We start from the raw sequence: 18,040 nt of genomic DNA on the forward strand, positions 1-18,040 counted from the left end.
TCTTTATTCTAAACTAAGCTAATTACCTCCCAGCTCCAGTCTTTAATGTTCAGGTATGAGGATAACATCTCATATCACTCTTGAAAATAATAAAAATAAGCATATTTTCCAAAATGTCGCTATTCCTTTGAAGACTCAGCGTACACCTCCATACTCTGACACTTGCACTGTCTTCCACTGTGTTTCAGGTACCGGAAGGTGATATCTAATGTGTGTGAAGGGGGGCTAAACAAGCAGCAGAGCGCCAAACAGCACAACTGCCCTCTGCTGCCTCCTAAAGGACTACAGGTGGGCATCAAAGGGCAGATGCTGGCCGTGGCGCCCGGTGATGACATCACATTCATTGTCCATCAGGAGCAGGTAGGATGAAACGTACTTTCTCATTCTTGTTGGTTGTTCCTTCTTCATTCAAGTTAAGTCAGCTTAACGTCCTTGTTCCTTCTGCACAGGGTGACACCAGCAGCACCAAGTACCAGGTGGACCTCGGCGATGGGGTTCGGGCCATTTACCAGAACCTGACAGTGACGGATGAACCCATCCAGCATCGCTACGAAAATCCAGGCGTTTACAAAGTCACGGTGAAGGCAGAGAACATGGCAGGGCATGACGAGGCCACCATGTACATCCAGGTCACAGGTCGGCATCTCAGACGCTCACTGAATGTTTTGATAACGAAACATTTAGGTCCTTTTACCTTAATGTCTTTTAATGCCTGCTAGAGATGCAGTCAGTTCAGTCATCTCTGATAAGTCTAGCTTTCCTTTCTAACACCCACCACCTGCTGTTCAGGAGTCAGGTTTGAATCTCACTTCTATGATAACTTTTCATTTTTTACTTCCAGAGCAGAAATGATTTTGTTCTTCTGACCATGTCTGACATTTGAATTTTATCACATAAGGCATATCTATTGTGTCAGTGGGGATTGGAGGTTCTTCTCTGTTTTATGTTGCCTTTTACTTTGATAAGACAGTGCTGTCTTTGTGGAGCTTTAAAACTCAAAGTGCTGGTTTCTTTGTGTGAGTTTAAGCTGATAATGAAGATGTGGGAGACTCACTGAGATGTCTCCCCTTTATTTTGTCAAGATCAAACTAGGTTTGGCCTTAGATATTGTCTCTCTTATTTTTGAGCACTTATATAAAAAATTCATTTATATCACTTTGACCTGTACACCACTTACTTCCAGTTTGTAGTGTTTAAATGTAACTGTGTGCTTTGTCAACCCATGAAAACACTTTTTTTTTTTCATCTCTTACAGCACCTCTACAGGAAGTACACCTAGAAGTGGTTCCCATTGCTGGAAGAAACCATGAGGTCAATCTGACGGCCATAGTTCTTCCCACTGAGGCCAACCTGACTGTCTTCTACTGGTGGATTGGAGACAGCCTGCAGGTAAGCACTCACTAAAACTTTTATACTGACATTCAAATAGATTTTAACACTTTTTAAGACATATAAAATTTCAAGGTTTCTTTAAAGCTGCATTAAGTGATATTTTTTTGCCACTTGGGGGGTAAAAACAACAACAGCTCTTGAGAAAAATATCTGGCTCTTTAGCTGCTAAATCCTCCATTATGTTTACTGGCTAGTCTCTAGCTTTGCCTGTCTGCTGTTTGGTGCTGGGCAGGTAGTGTACAGTGGGTTTATCAGAAAACAGATTCCTGCTGCTGCTGGACACAAGTTTTACAAGAGTAAAACAATGAGCTAAAAGAGGATGAAGTTCCACAGAACTGAGGGGAACTTCATTGTCTGGTGATAATTCTTTGTGGGTTCATCACTACAAGTGACCCCTTTCACATCAAATACTGTCATTACATCCATTGTTTCCATAAAAAATGCTTATTATTACAGCTTTAAGTAAAAATGTGAGTTTGAGCCCAATTCCATCATGTCATCGAGCAAGCTGTTTTGCCATCGCCTACTTTTCAACCACAGTTGATCCAACTAACAGCCAACCTGCTGTGACTGTCTCATGCAGCCTAAGCTGACTCTGCAGAACAGCTTGCTGACTCATTTCCCAGAGGCAGGAGAAGTTTCAGTCACCGTCCAAGCCTCCAACGGCCGATCCATGGTGCAGGATACCAGGACTGTCCGAGTCTACGGTAACATTGAGACATTTAAATGAACCTCCTAGTAAATTTGGGTTGATGCAGCAGCAAAATATTAACTTGTAATGTGCAACCACATTTGATGAATTAAGTGAAAATATAGGTTCACTTTTTGAGAATAAACCTCGGTTTTGTCTATTTTTCTATTATATGTCTGCACATTCCATCAATATACCAGATAAGATGGTAAATCAATCAAATACTCATAAATGTAAAAAAAAATAAGATTCTCGTGACGGTTCAATGAGGGTAGTACAGTTACACTTGAAAAGATTACACTGTTCTGTTCAGTTGTTTTTGTCAGGATGACTAATATACACCACATATATGACATTTAGCATGGCTTTATCTATTCATACTCGCTACAGTTGAACTAAAAGGAAAACAACAACAAAAAAATCCCAGTTAGCTTATAGCTCAATTCTTTAATCTTAAAAGTTCATTCTTATTCTTGGAAACAGTCGTTTGAAAAAAAAAAAATCATAACTCAAGGCTCAATCATCAGCTCATCATTTGCAAAAGACAGATTTAGTGATGCAAAAGTCAGACTTTAAAAAAGAGCTTGTCTATGACTAATTCGGACAAAGCTGAGGCAAATCTGCAGCCTGACATTTTTCCACTGTTGCCTCAAAATATTTTATGATGTCATCTGTTGTTGGTGGTAAGTGTGTCACAGGAGGAATTATGTCAGATTTCTTTTTATAAACAGATGTGCTTATTTTATTCATAAGCTGCCAGCTTTTGTTTCTTAAGAGAGTGATAGTGTGGTTACTGTTTGCGGCAGTACAGTAATGTAACATTGAGGTTGATTTTTATGTCTGAATTATGACTTGGCTCCATTTCAGTGAAAGTAAGCTGTTTTGATTGTGGTTCTATATACAGTGCCAGTTCCATCTGTTCATGCTAAAAATGCACATCTGCATGTCTGGACTGAATTCTCCACATATGTTCCCTCCAAGGTGATAACCAACAATGCACATCTGTTCATTCAGCACATATTTGTGTGTTTCTACAGTACATCTGTAGTTTCAATTGTATTTGCTGGTTCATCTTCAGCACTCAGTATGCAATATCTCATTATGTTATTTTCTACTGGTGCGATGACTCAGTTTCACTGATTTCTAACATCTCCTCTGTTCTGCTCGCTCCCAGATAACTTCCAGGTTATCCCTCTCAGCTTTAGCAAGAACCTAGATCGCCTCAACCCAAACATCCCAGAGTGGAGAGAGGACATTGGCCAGGTGGTCACCAAAATACTTGCTAAGGTAGGACTTTAAAATGAAATGACTACAAACACACTGTAAAAACTAGATGATGATTTAAACACAGCCTACCTTCTTTTTTTTACATAATACGGTCTAGAAAATAATACATCCAATATCTTTTTACATATGTAAAAAAAAAAATCATATAAAAGCAGAGTTTACAAAAGGTACAAAAGGAGCAATGATAAAACAAAGGTTACAATATTGTTACCCTAGTTCTTTAAGCACAGACAAAGCCCTCTACTGGACTCTATGGGTAATACTCTCCTCCAATCACACGCACGCAATTGCCCACTAAAATTTGTATGTGCATAGCCAGCCAATCAGGACTCACCTACCAATTCCATGTGTCTCACACAGTATACAAGGCAGCGCCTCACTGCCACTCTCATCCAGAAACCACTTCAGCAGACGGTGTAGGAGTGGCAGGGTCCACAGGTAGAAGGCTCTGCTTGGGCTTATAGAACTAGGGTTACAGTATTATAACCTTGGTTCTATCCAAGTGGCAACCTCCGGGTCTGAAAATTGAAGCTAATGCGGAAGTGCCAAAAACCTGCGTTCTATTTAATAACCACCAGGGGGCGACTGCACTGGCTGCAAAAAGAAGTCCGACTGTATGGAAGTCTATGAGAAAATGACCCTACTTCTCTCTTGATTTATTACCTCAGTAAACTGTTTCCTAATGAGTTTATGATCTCAATGGGTAGTTTCAAGTCTTCTTAAATACAGCATGATGTTCACTTCGTAAATTATGGTCCCATTTAATTTAAATTTGACGATAAAGCAGGGTATGGTTTAAGGTGTGACTATGTTGTGATTGACAAGGCGCTACCACGGCAACAACGTTGCTTACGTAACGTAACCATAGGCCTAGCTCCTGCTATTTCACAGTGTGTTTTCAGTTCACTAAAGTTAATTGAACATTGTGATCACCTAAAAAAAGTCTTGTTCAGCATTTGGTTTTAATAAAAGGCCTATCAATGAGTCAGATGATCAGTTTTTCCGGTGAGTACATTTTGTTTTAATGGTTTTAGGCCTGTTTTTGCTAGTGAAAATTAGCATTAGCATGATCACTGTTAATCATAGATTGTAAATGCACCGTGCTAACAGAGCTAGTAGCTACCACTATGGTCAGATCAAACCTCTTGTCCAGATATGGTCACTTCTGGCTCCCAAAGTCAAACATGGCGACAGCCAAATCCAAGATGAAGGTGGTCAAATCGCTACACTCGAGGCTACAAATCAACAGTTCGCAAACCAGTGGGTGACGGTACGGTGACTACGTCCATATTTTTTACAGTCTGTGGTTCTATCTCACACATGCTCTGCCCTCTACTGGACTCTATAGGTACAGTAGGCGGAGCCCGGTAAATGTTTGCTCTGCTGCAACATTTCATCAGACTGCCTCACTGAGCCCGACCGGCTATAGGTTGGCCGTTGCGGCCCTCCTACTACTTTATAAACCCAGCTGATTAAGTGGAGCAGTTGTGGGCCCAACCTAGCCCAGTAACATTAACATGAACTGGGTGAAACCATGGCCTAACCTCGCAGGTCAAACACCAGACATCCTGCACACCCCATTTCCTGAGTCATCTTGGATCACAGAAAAATGCAGGTATATAATTGTCCAGTGGGGGGGTCAGGTGAACGACAGCTGACACACACACCACCCTTTTTCCAAATCCTGAGTCGCATCTGTGAGCATGGACCTTCCACTCTGGAATGAGAGTGTGTGGTTTCACCAGCAACAGGCTCCTGAATACATCTCAAACTTGGACTGTTTGTAAAATAACCTTCGGGTAGTCTTCGGAGGGGACTCTAGAGAGGAGGTGCCAGCATTGGTCAGTGGGAGCAGAGGAGGAAGTATCATCTTTGGATATATTTTTTAAATCAAAACAACTAGCTAGCTGTCAACTGCTAGCTGCTACCTGCCACTGTTACCAACCTTCCAAATGAGAAACTACATTGAGGAAGCTAACAGAAGAGTTATTTTGTGAAGATACGAATAGAAATAAAGGGGCACTTGTTGGTGGTATTCTCTTTCTCTCTCTTTCTCTCTCTCTCTCTCTCTCTCTCTCCATGAAAAATCGGGATTATTTCACTCCCCTATCAGTGCTGGTTACTTGTTGACATACAAGAGCTGTCTACATCAAATTGAGACATGTACTTTCTTTATCCCTTCTGTTGTTGCACTGCTGTGGGCTGGGAGGAACAGCATTTCATTTTTTTGTGTGTGTGTGCAAATACACAAGAAAAGGACAATAAACTAAATCTTGAAAAGGAACTCATCATGTCTAAGAGATAGAACCTTATGAATGGACAAGGCATAGACAAAGACGCTGCCATGCATATGTCCTCAACACTCACCCCACTGAACTAGGCCATAGACGCTGCCACACCACGTATTCAGTGCTGCACAGTGCACCGAAAGGGGGCCCTGCATTCGAGGTAACATGCCAACACATGCACTGGGCACAAGAGGTGCAGTTTTGCCTCCCTGGTGTCCCCATGGGATGGAGGAAAAAACTCCTCTAGCTGAATAGTTCTCAGTAACATCGCTATGGTCACCACGAAGCGGCAAACAGCTGGAGGTAAACCAACAGAGAGCACAATTCAGTCACTCTCTTAGCTGAGGTCAGCGCAAGGAGCAAAGCTGTCTTGAGTGATGACGGTCTCAGAGAAGAGTGCTCCAGAGGCTCGTTGTGATCACTCACTAGGGCCGCGAGCACTGACAGCAGTTCCCTCTTGGGGGTGGAGACACCCATCACCAGCCATTGTCTCCTAACCCCCTGTAAGAAACATTTCATGAGGGGGTGGGCGAAGACAGGTCTGTTGCCAAAGCTCACAGTCCAACCCACAGAAGCCTATTCCTCTCAGGAGCCATCTCTGCATACCACGGCACCGAACAGCCGTCCGGCCGTCCTGGGTTATCAGGATGACCAACAGTCTCTCTTGTCTCACTCTTTCCAGCAGAGGGGAAATGAGAGAAAGAGGAGCAGAGGTGTTAAGCAACCTCCTTGGCCATGGAGCATGTTCAAACTTGTCCACCCCCAGGGGTGGATTGTCTTGCGGCATCAGGGAGAACCAGAGTGGGCAGTGGGTGTTGTTTTGACTGACTAACAGGTCCAATTCCGCACTCCCGAACCAATTCCAAATCTGTTGCACCATCTTGGGGTGCAGCACCCACTCGTCATCCACAAAGCTTTGGTACTCCAATTTGGCTCTCCTCGCTGCCAAACCTTCCATAAAACGGAGGATTGGCCCATGGGGGAATGGTATTGAAAGGGCCAAGCTGACAGTGTGGTCCTTGAAAGCATCACCATTGGCTGCCTCAAAACAGCATTTGATGTTGTGTCGAGGCGTCAGTGCGAGCATAGCAGACCCAATGTCTCCTCTCCTTGGTTTGTGTGCAGGCCTGGGGCATTACTTTCTACAGAGGAAGTAATGACACTGGCCGTGCTATCATTAACCTGATAGATGAGTGTGTACGCCAGCGGGAAACAGCTGGAAACAGTGCTGATACTAAGCAGACATGAAACGTCCTCTCCCCGATCAGTGAGGATATAACGCTGCTCGCCGCCTCACCATTACCCAGGGAGACGAGCCACTCTGGCTGGTCTGATAGATAACAGTACCAGCAAGCACAGCAAGAGACAGATCTGCTTCTGTGTGATGTTATGTCAGGCAGGTCGTGTTTCTTTCTCACAACATAACACCGAACATAGCACTCATGACTGAGCTTAGTACTGAGCTTTTTCCAGCTAGCCCAGCGTGCAGCTGAATGAGACCACCCGCCATTTGCTTCACTGACAGAGGGAAGAGAGGCAGGGGCGCCAGTTCAGTGAGTACTTACTGCATTACGCAGCCTCTGTGACCAGCTAGATGAAGTGAGCTGGGTCACTATCATCTCATAGAGGGCAGGAGAGGTGGAAGAGGGGAGGGAGGAGGATTTTGCACTTTGATAGAAAATGTAATGTGTTTTATTAAAACATTTTCAACACAGCAGAACACATGAATATGAACATAGCCCACGCCAATGTGACACTCTCTCCCGCTGACAGCACCGCAGACTCTCCCCATGCGCAGGGCTTCTGCGGGGATCTGCCAGTGTCTTTCGTCCTGGCATGGGCCACTCCGGTCCTGCGGTGTCTCCATCAAGGTGGTCCAGAAGGTGGCTGACGTGGTGGGGGCTGATGGTGCCCTGCCCACTGTGGCAAGCAACATCACATTCCCCACGGCAGTAACAACTCCCAGGTTGTTAGCTGCCAGAAAATTGCCAGAAAATTTTCTCGAAATATTCCAGCATGTCCATATCCTGCACCAGTGGCCGTAGTGGCTTCCTGCTTGCTGACCAGCCAGCTGGGTGAGCAATCAGGAGGGCCACTTCTGGGTGAGCACACCGATACAGCCTGTGTCCATGTGGCACTGCACTCTTGGAAAGGAAATCAATCCTGCGACTTCAGTGTCACACAGCTGAAAATGGTCCCATCATCGCCGGCGTTGAAATGGAGGGAGTCCTCGGCAGTAAACGCAGAGTGGTGGTTGCATCATGCCACTTTCTGCGTGGTCCCGACCGAGGTGAAGCAGAAGAGATATCTGTAGGTGGCAGCGATGAAGCCAGGGCATGATGGGCAGGAACAAGCTTGCTGGAGTGGCGACTCCATTCGTGGAGAGGTAAGACCAGTGAGCAGATTTGCTGTCGCTGAAGTGAGAAGGATGAGAGTGGCAGTGAGGCGCTGCCTTATATACTGTGTGAGACACACGGAATCAGTGGGCACATCCTGATTGGCCAGCATGCAAATTTCAGCGGGCGATTGCGTGCATGTGATTGGAGGAGAGTGTTACCAATAGAGTCCAGTAGAGGGCGGAGCCTGTGTGAGGTAGAACAGTAAAACAGAAGTTAGTTACTGTAGGAAGTAGACTTTTAAAATAAGTTGTGAAAATCATCTTTAAATGGTTATTCATAGGTAAAATATGAAGATATATTTTACCATTACTATTTAAAGTTGTCATGGTAAAGGTGTTAGCATTAGCAAACTATTGCCAATAATACATCCAGTAGACATAGAGCAACATCCCATTTGAGTTGTTTTTGTGTCCATCTGATAAATATTAAGACCAATAGTCACTCTCCATTTAGCTCTGAAACATATCTGGCTCTTTAGCTGCTACATGCTACGTTCACCAGCCAGTTGCTAACATTTTCTGCTATTTGTTAGCGTACAGTCAGTTTATCATAGCTTTTTCACCAAAAACAGCTGCCTCTTGTGGCTAAAAAAACCAAGCTGTTAAAACCAAAACATCTAAAAGAGGCTAAAAAGTTCAGTAGAGCTGAGTGGAACTGCAAAATTTTTGTGTGTTTGGTACTACAAGCAACACAGTTCCCATAAACATGGGCATTTGATACACTGTTAATATCAAAATGTTGATAAGTGCAGCTTTAAGATTATTTATAACTGACATTTGACCCTCTGGACCCAGATCACAGGTGTCCCTCAGGAGTCCCTGGTTACCGTGGTGAAGCCGGGTCTCCCTACCACTGCTAACCTGTACGTCCTCCCGCTGGACAGCAAACCAGCCAAGAGGAGCGTGTTTGTAGATAAGGTAAACACACATCCAGTAAATTATACATTATACAATTTGCCTTACAAATTATAACTTTAGGAGACAGAATCACATTCTCTTAGTGGGAATACAAAGATGCACAAATACAGTTTCTCTGTGTTGTTGATTTTCACAATATCTCCCATATTTTTTCACTCAGGAATAGAATATGCTATATTGCTATGCTAACCTCTAAATTTCCCTCCTGGGATCAATCAATCAATCAATCTTGACTTATATTATCTTAGAAAGTTTTGCTGATTTAATATTTTCTGATCCTCAGCGTATTCCAGCCATCATGCAGGCCTTCAATGACAACAACGTCAGCTTTGTGGTGCGAGGAGGTCTACAAGTGCTGGTGATGCTAGCTGACCCAAACGCAGGTACTGCACTGTAAATTTAAATACTGTGTGCATCACCTCCCATGTAGTCTGCTTTTTAAAAACTACAGTTTTTAATGTTTTTTAATGATAACTGCATGTCATTGATTTATTTTCAAGGGCTAGGTCTAATTGCTAATGACTCAACACCAACAGCAGCAGAGACTGGTGCGTTCATGAATCATACACCTACAGTTTTCTGTATGGTTGCACTTAACCTCAACACTTTAGCTTTGACTTTGATTCCTGTGCGTTTTCCTTTCCTGGTTTCCTAACAAATCCAAATCTTATCCAGTCTGAGCCTGTCTGTGCCGTGCCGTGCTGTGCTTTTATATCCAAGGGACTGACCCTTCTCTGAATTTAAAATGGTAATGCAATCTGTGAAGAATTGCTTCCTCAAGAAAAACTTTAACTGTTATGCGTTTTGATGGTCTTTATCTCTACTTTCTACCACTTTTGTACATTTGTTCCTGCAGACTTTGTATTGAGATCTTCCTCATTCTCTCTATACTTCATAGCATTCTTTTTTTTCCAGTCAAAATTAGCCTAGATTCTGATTGTCCAAGCATAATGCTTTCTTTATTGGTATATGTGTGTGTATCATTACCCCAGGCTACCATGGAGCTGCTGGAGGTCCTGGTGTTTGGGCTCTAGCAGTCATTTTCCTAATCAGCATCATCGCCACCGGCTCCTTCATCCTCTACAAGTTCAAAAGGTGAGTGTCATGTTAAAGAGCAGTAACATGTCAGTCAGTTCAGACAGATAAGGCTAGGATCAAGAAACACTTTTTGTCTCTATAGCAGACACAAAAACACTGTTTAACCAAAAGTGACAATAGTAGTGTTTTCTTCAGTCTAACACCAACTGTTAACTATGGTCTATGATTCAATTTTTCGGCCTTCCAATTCTCATGACCCCAGCAATTTGCTTCAATTAGTATTTAGAGTATTTTGTATTCTCTTCTCAAGAGTTCAGAAACACTGTAGCATCAAATTGATGTAAAACTTAATATTTCATTTCTAATTAATGAACTTTTAAAGGTACACTCCCTGATTTTATTACAGCAACAATAGTGACTACCTGAAGTCCAAAAACATACTCCAAGTTCATTCTAGATGTTTTGAAAATCAGCAAAGTTGACAGTTGAGTTTCAAAGCATCAACAGAGGTGGGAGGAAGCTAATAACATTAAAATAACCGTCTGCATGCAGACAATAAATGGGTAACTTGTAGGAGTGAGTGATATGGATAACATTTTCTCTCATAGTATATGGAATTTTTATTGGTATACTGTATAACATGAAAGTGATTTTTCCCGAAATCCGACAGAATTTCTGTTAGTTAAAAAAAGACTAAGAGTCTACACCAGCTGCTCTTTAATGCTGTACTTAGCAGTGATCTGAGCTAAATGCTTGCCAAGTTTTCTATGTTCACTGTTGTAGTCTAGTGTGTTAGCATGCTAATGTTTGCTAATTAGCACTAAACACAAAGTTTGGTCATAAACCATATTGAATGAATTGAAGTTTTGAATTGATGATGACACCAGATAAAAAACATCAGGGATCACCAAAGTGATAATAATTCATCCTGTACATGAATGTCATGCATGGAATCTATCCAATAATAGTAGAGACATTTCACTCTGAACCAAAAATGTCACAAATAAAAAGTTTGGAAATTACTTAAGTCATTAGAAAACATCCTCAGGAATATTCATCAGATAATGAAAACTTTGACCAGCTTGTTGCACGAGATGAAAAGTCAGGGAGTCACCCAGGTCATTGGTATTCATAGATACCTGCCAAAGTACTTCATCACATTAAATCCTATAAACTCAACATTGCCAGATAACAGACCTGTTGATTGATTTGTAACATTTTCTGTTAAATAAAGTTGTTGTCTCACAGTATATAGCATCATATATCCCAGTCCTAGCAGCTTGCATGAAAATTCATAGTTGATGATTTATTGTGTGTGGCATCTTGTGATAACTGCATGCTTTTTTTTCACATGAATAACCCACCAGCAGCACCTCCTCGTGTCCGTAACACAAACGTCCACCTAAAAGTCACTTGTATTAAAACATGAAGTGCAAAACTACAGCCCCATCTTACAAAAACCAACAAATCCCACAGTCCTTGGCTTAGGACTGAGGATGCCTATCCCCCGCTATTTTTCAGGAAGCTTCCAGGCAGCCGCAATGTCTACGCCCAGATGCACAATGAGAAGGAGCAGGAGATGACCAGCCCTGTCAATCACAGCGAGGACACCCAGCACATTATCCAGGGCGAGGAGTTCATCGACGACGACCTGGACTCGCAGACTCTAGGTAACGCAGGAGGTAGCCCCGCCTTCCGTTCCCTTATAAGGACTACCACTAACCACTGCTACTAAAACCCAAGCTACTAACACCAGCAGCTAACACACACCAAGGTACTGGAGGACTTTTTATCCTTATCACTGGTATTAATAAAAGCCTTTTGGCTTTGAGAGTAATATTCAAATTTTTGCTTTTGCCTCCATGGTTGGTCACAAGGCTTTGCATGGTCATCACTTGCATTAGCAAATTAAAATCATGTCAAGACTATGCCATATCATGTTATTGAGCCATAATGCTTAAACATAAGTAGCCTATATAATAGACCAACAATAAATGGGGCTATTGTCTCCTAAAAAGTTCTAAAAATATGCATAAAAAATCTAATATTGATTTATACTTGATTGATAATGTATGTAGTATAAGTCATTTAGAACAGCTGTCAACTAATGACAGCTTAGTCATAATTATTAACAAATTAAGGGTATATCAAATTCCAGATAGTCCCAAATTCCACATGAATTATGGTGAATTAGGACATTTCTAATGTGATTATACCTTTTAGTATTTACTTATGGCGACTCATGCCTTTCATTCAGAAAGTTCTATACAGTGTATCCCAGTGGTAATAGGGCTACATATGTATGGTATGATATGATAGCTAAGCTTTAGATGGTGATGGAATGCCTTCTGATCAGGGATGTAGTGGAAGATTAATGGAGGTCACCCCCTCTTCATGATGATGTTCATCCTTAGTGAATAAATTCCTAGTATATTTGTTACTTCTTTTAAGTGCTGTCATGCAGATGAAAGTAAAGCAAAATCCTTTTTATGTACAAAGTAAAAAGTTACATGTTTGCTTTCCATCATAACAATAACTAATGAAAAGTTACTCTTTATCTACCACTACACCACTGAGCATGACCAACATTTAAAGTGCTACCATATAAGAACTATTGTTAATGTTGCATGGATGTTAAGCTGATAGAAACATTAAAGGTACCCTGTGGAGCTTATGACCAAAAGTGGCACTTTTGAAAATGTTTTGAAGAGTGGAGCCCTGTTTTGTTTGAAACTTATGCAGAGCTGTCAATTACTTGATTAATTAGTTTGTTTTATCAAGAAAAAAATACCAAACATTTGCTGGTTCATGTTCCTCAAATGTGAGGATTTGCTCATCCACTACTAGCATGTCCACAAGGGAAAGTGTGCTTTAAACAGTTCCTCTAACTGGTGGTTGATGACAGTAATATGCAAGAAACATAACAAAAGGGAAGAAGGCTGCTAGCTAGCAAACATGGATGAAAACCAAGCACCTAGCATTAGCATTACACTGAGAGGCGATTTTGGTGTAGTGGCAACAGTTGGTATTACAGGTCACATGACGTCATCTGGGCCAAAAGGACTTTTTCCCCATATATAGTAAAAAAAAATACATTCTTATGAGCATCACAAATGGTCTGTAGTTTTACTCATTTCAAATTTGATCCATGAGCCCAAAATTGCATATGTGCCCCAACCTTATTGGAATGAATGGGATGCCATCTTACAATATGGTATCTAGTTGACATAATACATGCATGATGTAATCAATGCAGGTTTCAAAACATTAAAAATTCATGATTTGCACATTTTTTTATGGGTAAAAAAAGGCATTCAGAACATTTGTTAAGTCTTAAGGATACACACAATGTGTGTTGGTGACATTGAAAGTGCAGGAAAACTCCACAGAGTACTTTTATCACCAGTGAACCAGAGTGTCATGATTCCTCAGCATTGCTCATTTCCTTGCCTTTGTCCTGTTTGTCCTTCCCTCTTGTTGCCAGGCAACCATTCGGGTGTGGTCCTGAGCATCAACTCCAGAGAGCTACACAGTTACCTGACCAGCTGATGGCTGCCATGGCAACGCTAATGAGCTAGCCTAGCCTAGCCTTGCCGGCTAACGAGCACAGGGACTCCACTCTGCCTTCCTCCTTCTCTCTCCTGTCCTTTTCCTTCTCCTCCTCGTTGGACACTTCACCTCCACTCCATGGCTTCCTCAACCCTTCAGCTCCAGCTTTGGTGTGATTTGTTTTTTGTTTTTTGAAGGGGCTGGGCCTGATGGAGGGATGTCCGTTTTACCTCCATCCTTTTTTTCCTCCCACTCAGTCTCTTTCTGCTTGGGGATGGGAGGTGCACTGCTTTACCTAATGTATTTACGTCATCGCGAGCCCCCCTCCCCTCTTCACTTCCCACACTAGCCCTGGAGACCCACACTAGCACCCGTTGAGGATGGAGGTCTTGATGGCGTCACACCAAGGACACTCACTCATCTGTGTTTTGAAAAAAAAAAAATCTGTGTACGTTCTCTGTCACTTGTAGACACTCAATCAGCCAGCATGACTCACTGGTTTCCAGTAATATTCACAGTGAGAGAGGGTTGAACCATCCATGACCAAGAGGCTGTAGCCACTCAAGGTAGTTAGTGGCCCTAGACTGGTGTGCTAAGATGATTTCCATGCACTAAGGGTAGTGTGCAGTAAGGTAGTGAAATCCAATTCAAATGTGTTTTTTTTTACAGTTCTCCTCTCCCTTTTTGTTTTCTCTCTTTGTTTCCCACAATTACAAGACACTCTCTCTTCAAAGGCAATAATATTCTCTCAATGGAATGTACAGTAGGATATGATAAACCCTTGTGAATTTGCATATGAGGAGTGTACGCATGCAGACACAAGAGGGCGGTGTTGCACTTTCTTAAATTCCCACACACAGGTACTGGCAAAGTTCAGCTTCTTCAGAATACAGTATGTTCACACAGCGTTGTTCAATGTTCTGAAATCCCACTACATTCATATCTGTGTATTCTCACACCGCCTCTGTAGGAGCTCATTGTCTGTCCCATGGTGCCTAAAACAGCGGATGTTAATCTGCTCAGTGACATTATCTGTTGAGTTTATTTATTACTAATAACGTTACGCCCCTTCCTCCTCCTCCCCACACTTTCTGGGTCAGAAGTCAAAAGCAGACTCGTTCCCCTGGAGACAGGTCGTTGTAATGGAGGGAAGGTGTAGTTGATATATTTTACTGTATCAGCCTATATTAGGCGTAGCCCACGGTGGAATCATGTCTCCTTAAAGGTTTGGTTTGTTGTATGTAAATGTGTAAATATGAATCTCCACTTTGTACATAATCCCTTTGACATGTGTGTGAGTGTTTTACACTACTACCAAAATACTCATTTTACGCATTTTTTTTCTTTTTTTGCAGTGACCTTTCACTGAGTTTCCTGAATTTGACAAATTTCACTGTTTCCAGTTTCCTCAGCACCATTGCCTGCTTCACATGTATCCATTTTCAATATTTGCAGTGTAATCTCATGAGTAAAATAATTTTATGGTCTTCTTTGTTAACTGGAAATAATTTCATCGTCTTATAAAGATACTCACAATTACACAGTGATGACTGTATATGGATATTTTTGATACACTTGTCAGTTTTTGTCATTTTTCTCAGTACTTGTAAACACTGGTTAGTGTTTCTGTTGCCTTTTGCTGAAGTCTTTTTGTTTGTTTGATTGCACTAATGGTGTGAGCAGTTCTGTCGAAAAGTACCGGACTGCTACCGAACAAGACTAAAGACTCAGAATCAAAAGGTCTTTGGACGAAAGGCCTTTGCAGACTACCAATGCTACCATTGTCACCAGAAACACCCCTTGGTTCATCTTGTATTTGATACAAAAATACAGCGGATCACGTTCACTCGTTCTGATTTATACCTTACGTATGTTTTGTACATATTCTGCTCATGTTCAGCTTGTTCTTAGTTTTCTAGTGATGTGTCGTCATTGTATCAATGTCCCCTTTGACAAAGGGGAAGGTGGGAATTATGATATTCCAATATAATAGTGAAAGACTTTCACAGGTGATGGCACCATGTAACTTTGAGCACACTGTTTTTGTTTTATTCTTTTTCTCTTTCTGCTGGTTTGTTTGATCTGTTGATTTTGCTATTAAAAACAAATGTGTGTCCTCATCAGGAAGCGTAGTGCACTCAAACTGCATCCTGGAATAAATCACTCCCATAACTTGTATGTCTGCTGGTTTTATCAGACCACATACTGTCACCTTGTGCTAGACAAAAAGACAATCTTTTTAACAATTTCTTTTACAATTTCCGTATGTACCGGGTCACGCACGCAGTCCGATACTGTCAACAGCGTTCACCTTTCTCCTGCTATTAACTCAGCTTTTGTATATTACCAAGCTAACTGCCAGAGACGGATGGAAGCATTACATCTTTAAACAGTAGTGCCAAATAAGGAGTGCAGCTAACTTTAAAAAGTTTTACAATTTGGGAAATACTATTATTTCTTGTCTTTCCTTGACTATTTTGCCTAGATTAACAGACAGCTAACTTGGCTTGCTAAGAAAAAAATTTAGGCAGGTAATTCCCCCTAAAATGTGTATGAATTAAACATAGGAAATATAACTTGTTGATTAGTGACCTTTAAAGGTGTTTGTTGGCATATTTTTGAACTTTGGACAGAGCTCAGCTTCCAGGCTTTCTACTAAGCTAGGCTAACTTAATTCACTTTGAATGGCGTTTGTAAAAATGTAAATAACAAAGGGTATTCTATGGAGACCAGTACTGGTGGATAAAATGCCCTCTAAAGTGTAATAACTGTCTACTTATGGATAAATCAGGATGAAATGCCCTATAGAGGGCCTCTATATGACAATCTGGAATGCAGTATCCTCATGGTGCCCTTTCAGTGGAAGAAAATGTGATAGTGCCCTGCAATGAACCCCCAAAAATGAGAAAATATGATGTGCGCTTTAAATGAAGAGGATGTAATGGGGTGAGCTGGAGGCTCTGTATGGGTGCCTTTCTAGTGGAAAAAAAAGGTAAAAGTGTAATTTAGGGTTCCCCTAAGTCTAACGTACTGAAGTGCAAAATTGGGTGCCCTTTCAATGAAAAAAGGTGCCCTATTCGGTGCACTTTATGGAAGAAAAAGTATGAAGTGGGGGTCCATTGAATGTATCAGGTGCCCTTTATATTTTTTCGCCTCTGCCCCTGAGACAGCCCTAACAATAACCAAGTCCAATGCCACAACCACAGCTCAACCCACAGCCAGTGGCTTTATGTTTGAATATGTTTATGTTTATTTCACACACTGACATGGAAGGACCCTGTGTCAAACAGCTGGTATTCATATACATGTAGATCAGTGGCAGCTGGTGACTCAAAACATTGGAGAGGACAGGAGGAAAACCAACATGGACTCTTACAACAAACCGCATCAAACTATATCACTGTCACCCACCTGATGAAATCAGTGGGGTGGGGGGTAATTTTATATGCCAATAAAACAATTTGCTTTTAAAAACAAAAACCCCTGAGTGGTGTAAATGCTGCTTCTTTAAAGACATTTAGCATATACATATTGTTTCTAAACAAAGAAGTGTTCATTTTAGCTATGCAGTGGTTCAGGATGTGTCATTTTACCAACATAGTTAAATTCAAATTTATAGTGACAACAGATTTATGTTTTCATCAGAAACAGACAACATGTCACATGATTTACATGTGTTTCCTGTGTATTTTCTTAGTATACAGAAATATATAAAGTACCTCAAAGCTCATAATGTGATACAGGTTCAGATCAATGCTGAACACTAAAAAGACTGAACACTAAAAACATTCACAGATCTAAAAGTGTAGGTTCACATCAGAAAGTATGAATGCATGCATCAAATACATGACTTACACACTCTTATCTATGTGCACCACATATAAAATATAGTCTATAAAGCTGACATGTTAACACTAGGAGTGCAACCGGTCACAAAATTCACGGTTCGGATCGTATCACGGATTTGAGTCACGGATCGGATCATTTTTAAGATCAGTGAAAAAAATAAGGGGGAGACAAATAAAACTTTGTTTTCCATTTATTCTATAACACACTTACAGCAAGAAACTTTTGCCCATGGTCTCAAATGTAAACAACATTTAAGATGTCCAATGTTTAAATAAAATAAAATATATTAAATATTCAATGCTCAATTATTGCAATATGAGACATGATACCTTCCTCTTTTGAACACTGTAGTGTATGAAACAGCCTCGGTCCACATCATCAAAACTTGATGATAATTTAGAAACATGAACACACGTCTTGTCCTGCAGCTTATTGAACGAGCCACCAAACAAACATTCACTGCTAACGTCAGTTAGCAGCTAGATGCTAATCAGCTGCAGCACATTAAATAGCAGGTAAACATAACTCAAATATCACTTCGGACCCGTTAGATGCTGGTTTGAATGTCGCTCTTCAAAATCCCTGTTAGCGACACGCTGTCTGTCCATGACTTGTACTTACAGCAGTTTG

The 18,040-nt window shown here is 41.3% G+C and overlaps 1 protein-coding gene across 11 annotated transcripts in view; it reads left to right on the forward strand.

Moving 5' to 3' along the window:
• The window catches only part of sorcs2 (sortilin-related VPS10 domain containing receptor 2), a 347,239-nt gene extending 331,500 nt beyond the window's left edge, over positions 1 to 15,739 (forward strand). For 4 of the 11 annotated variants that reach the window (XM_044340749.1, XM_044340758.1, XM_044340757.1 and 1 more), the window contains 11 exons: positions 189 to 360; positions 450 to 636; positions 1,256 to 1,389; positions 1,976 to 2,099; positions 3,258 to 3,370; positions 8,852 to 8,974; positions 9,258 to 9,357; positions 9,475 to 9,522; positions 9,967 to 10,069; positions 11,489 to 11,694; positions 13,497 to 15,739. In XM_044340749.1, coding sequence (XP_044196684.1) covers positions 189 to 360; positions 450 to 636; positions 1,256 to 1,389; positions 1,976 to 2,099; positions 3,258 to 3,370; positions 8,852 to 8,974; positions 9,258 to 9,357; positions 9,475 to 9,522; positions 9,967 to 10,069; positions 11,489 to 11,694; positions 13,497 to 13,561 — 1,375 coding nt within the window. In that variant the 3' untranslated portion in view covers positions 13,562 to 15,739. The other 7 variants (XM_044340750.1, XM_044340751.1, XM_044340752.1 and 4 more) reach the window with 7 other exon arrangements.
• Positions 15,740 to 18,040: the final 2,301 nt, after the last annotated feature.

The sequence above is a fragment of the Thunnus albacares genome, chromosome 22, assembly GCF_914725855.1.
Source record: "Thunnus albacares chromosome 22, fThuAlb1.1, whole genome shotgun sequence".
In the NCBI taxonomy this organism is placed as follows: domain Eukaryota; kingdom Metazoa; phylum Chordata; class Actinopteri; order Scombriformes; family Scombridae; genus Thunnus; species Thunnus albacares.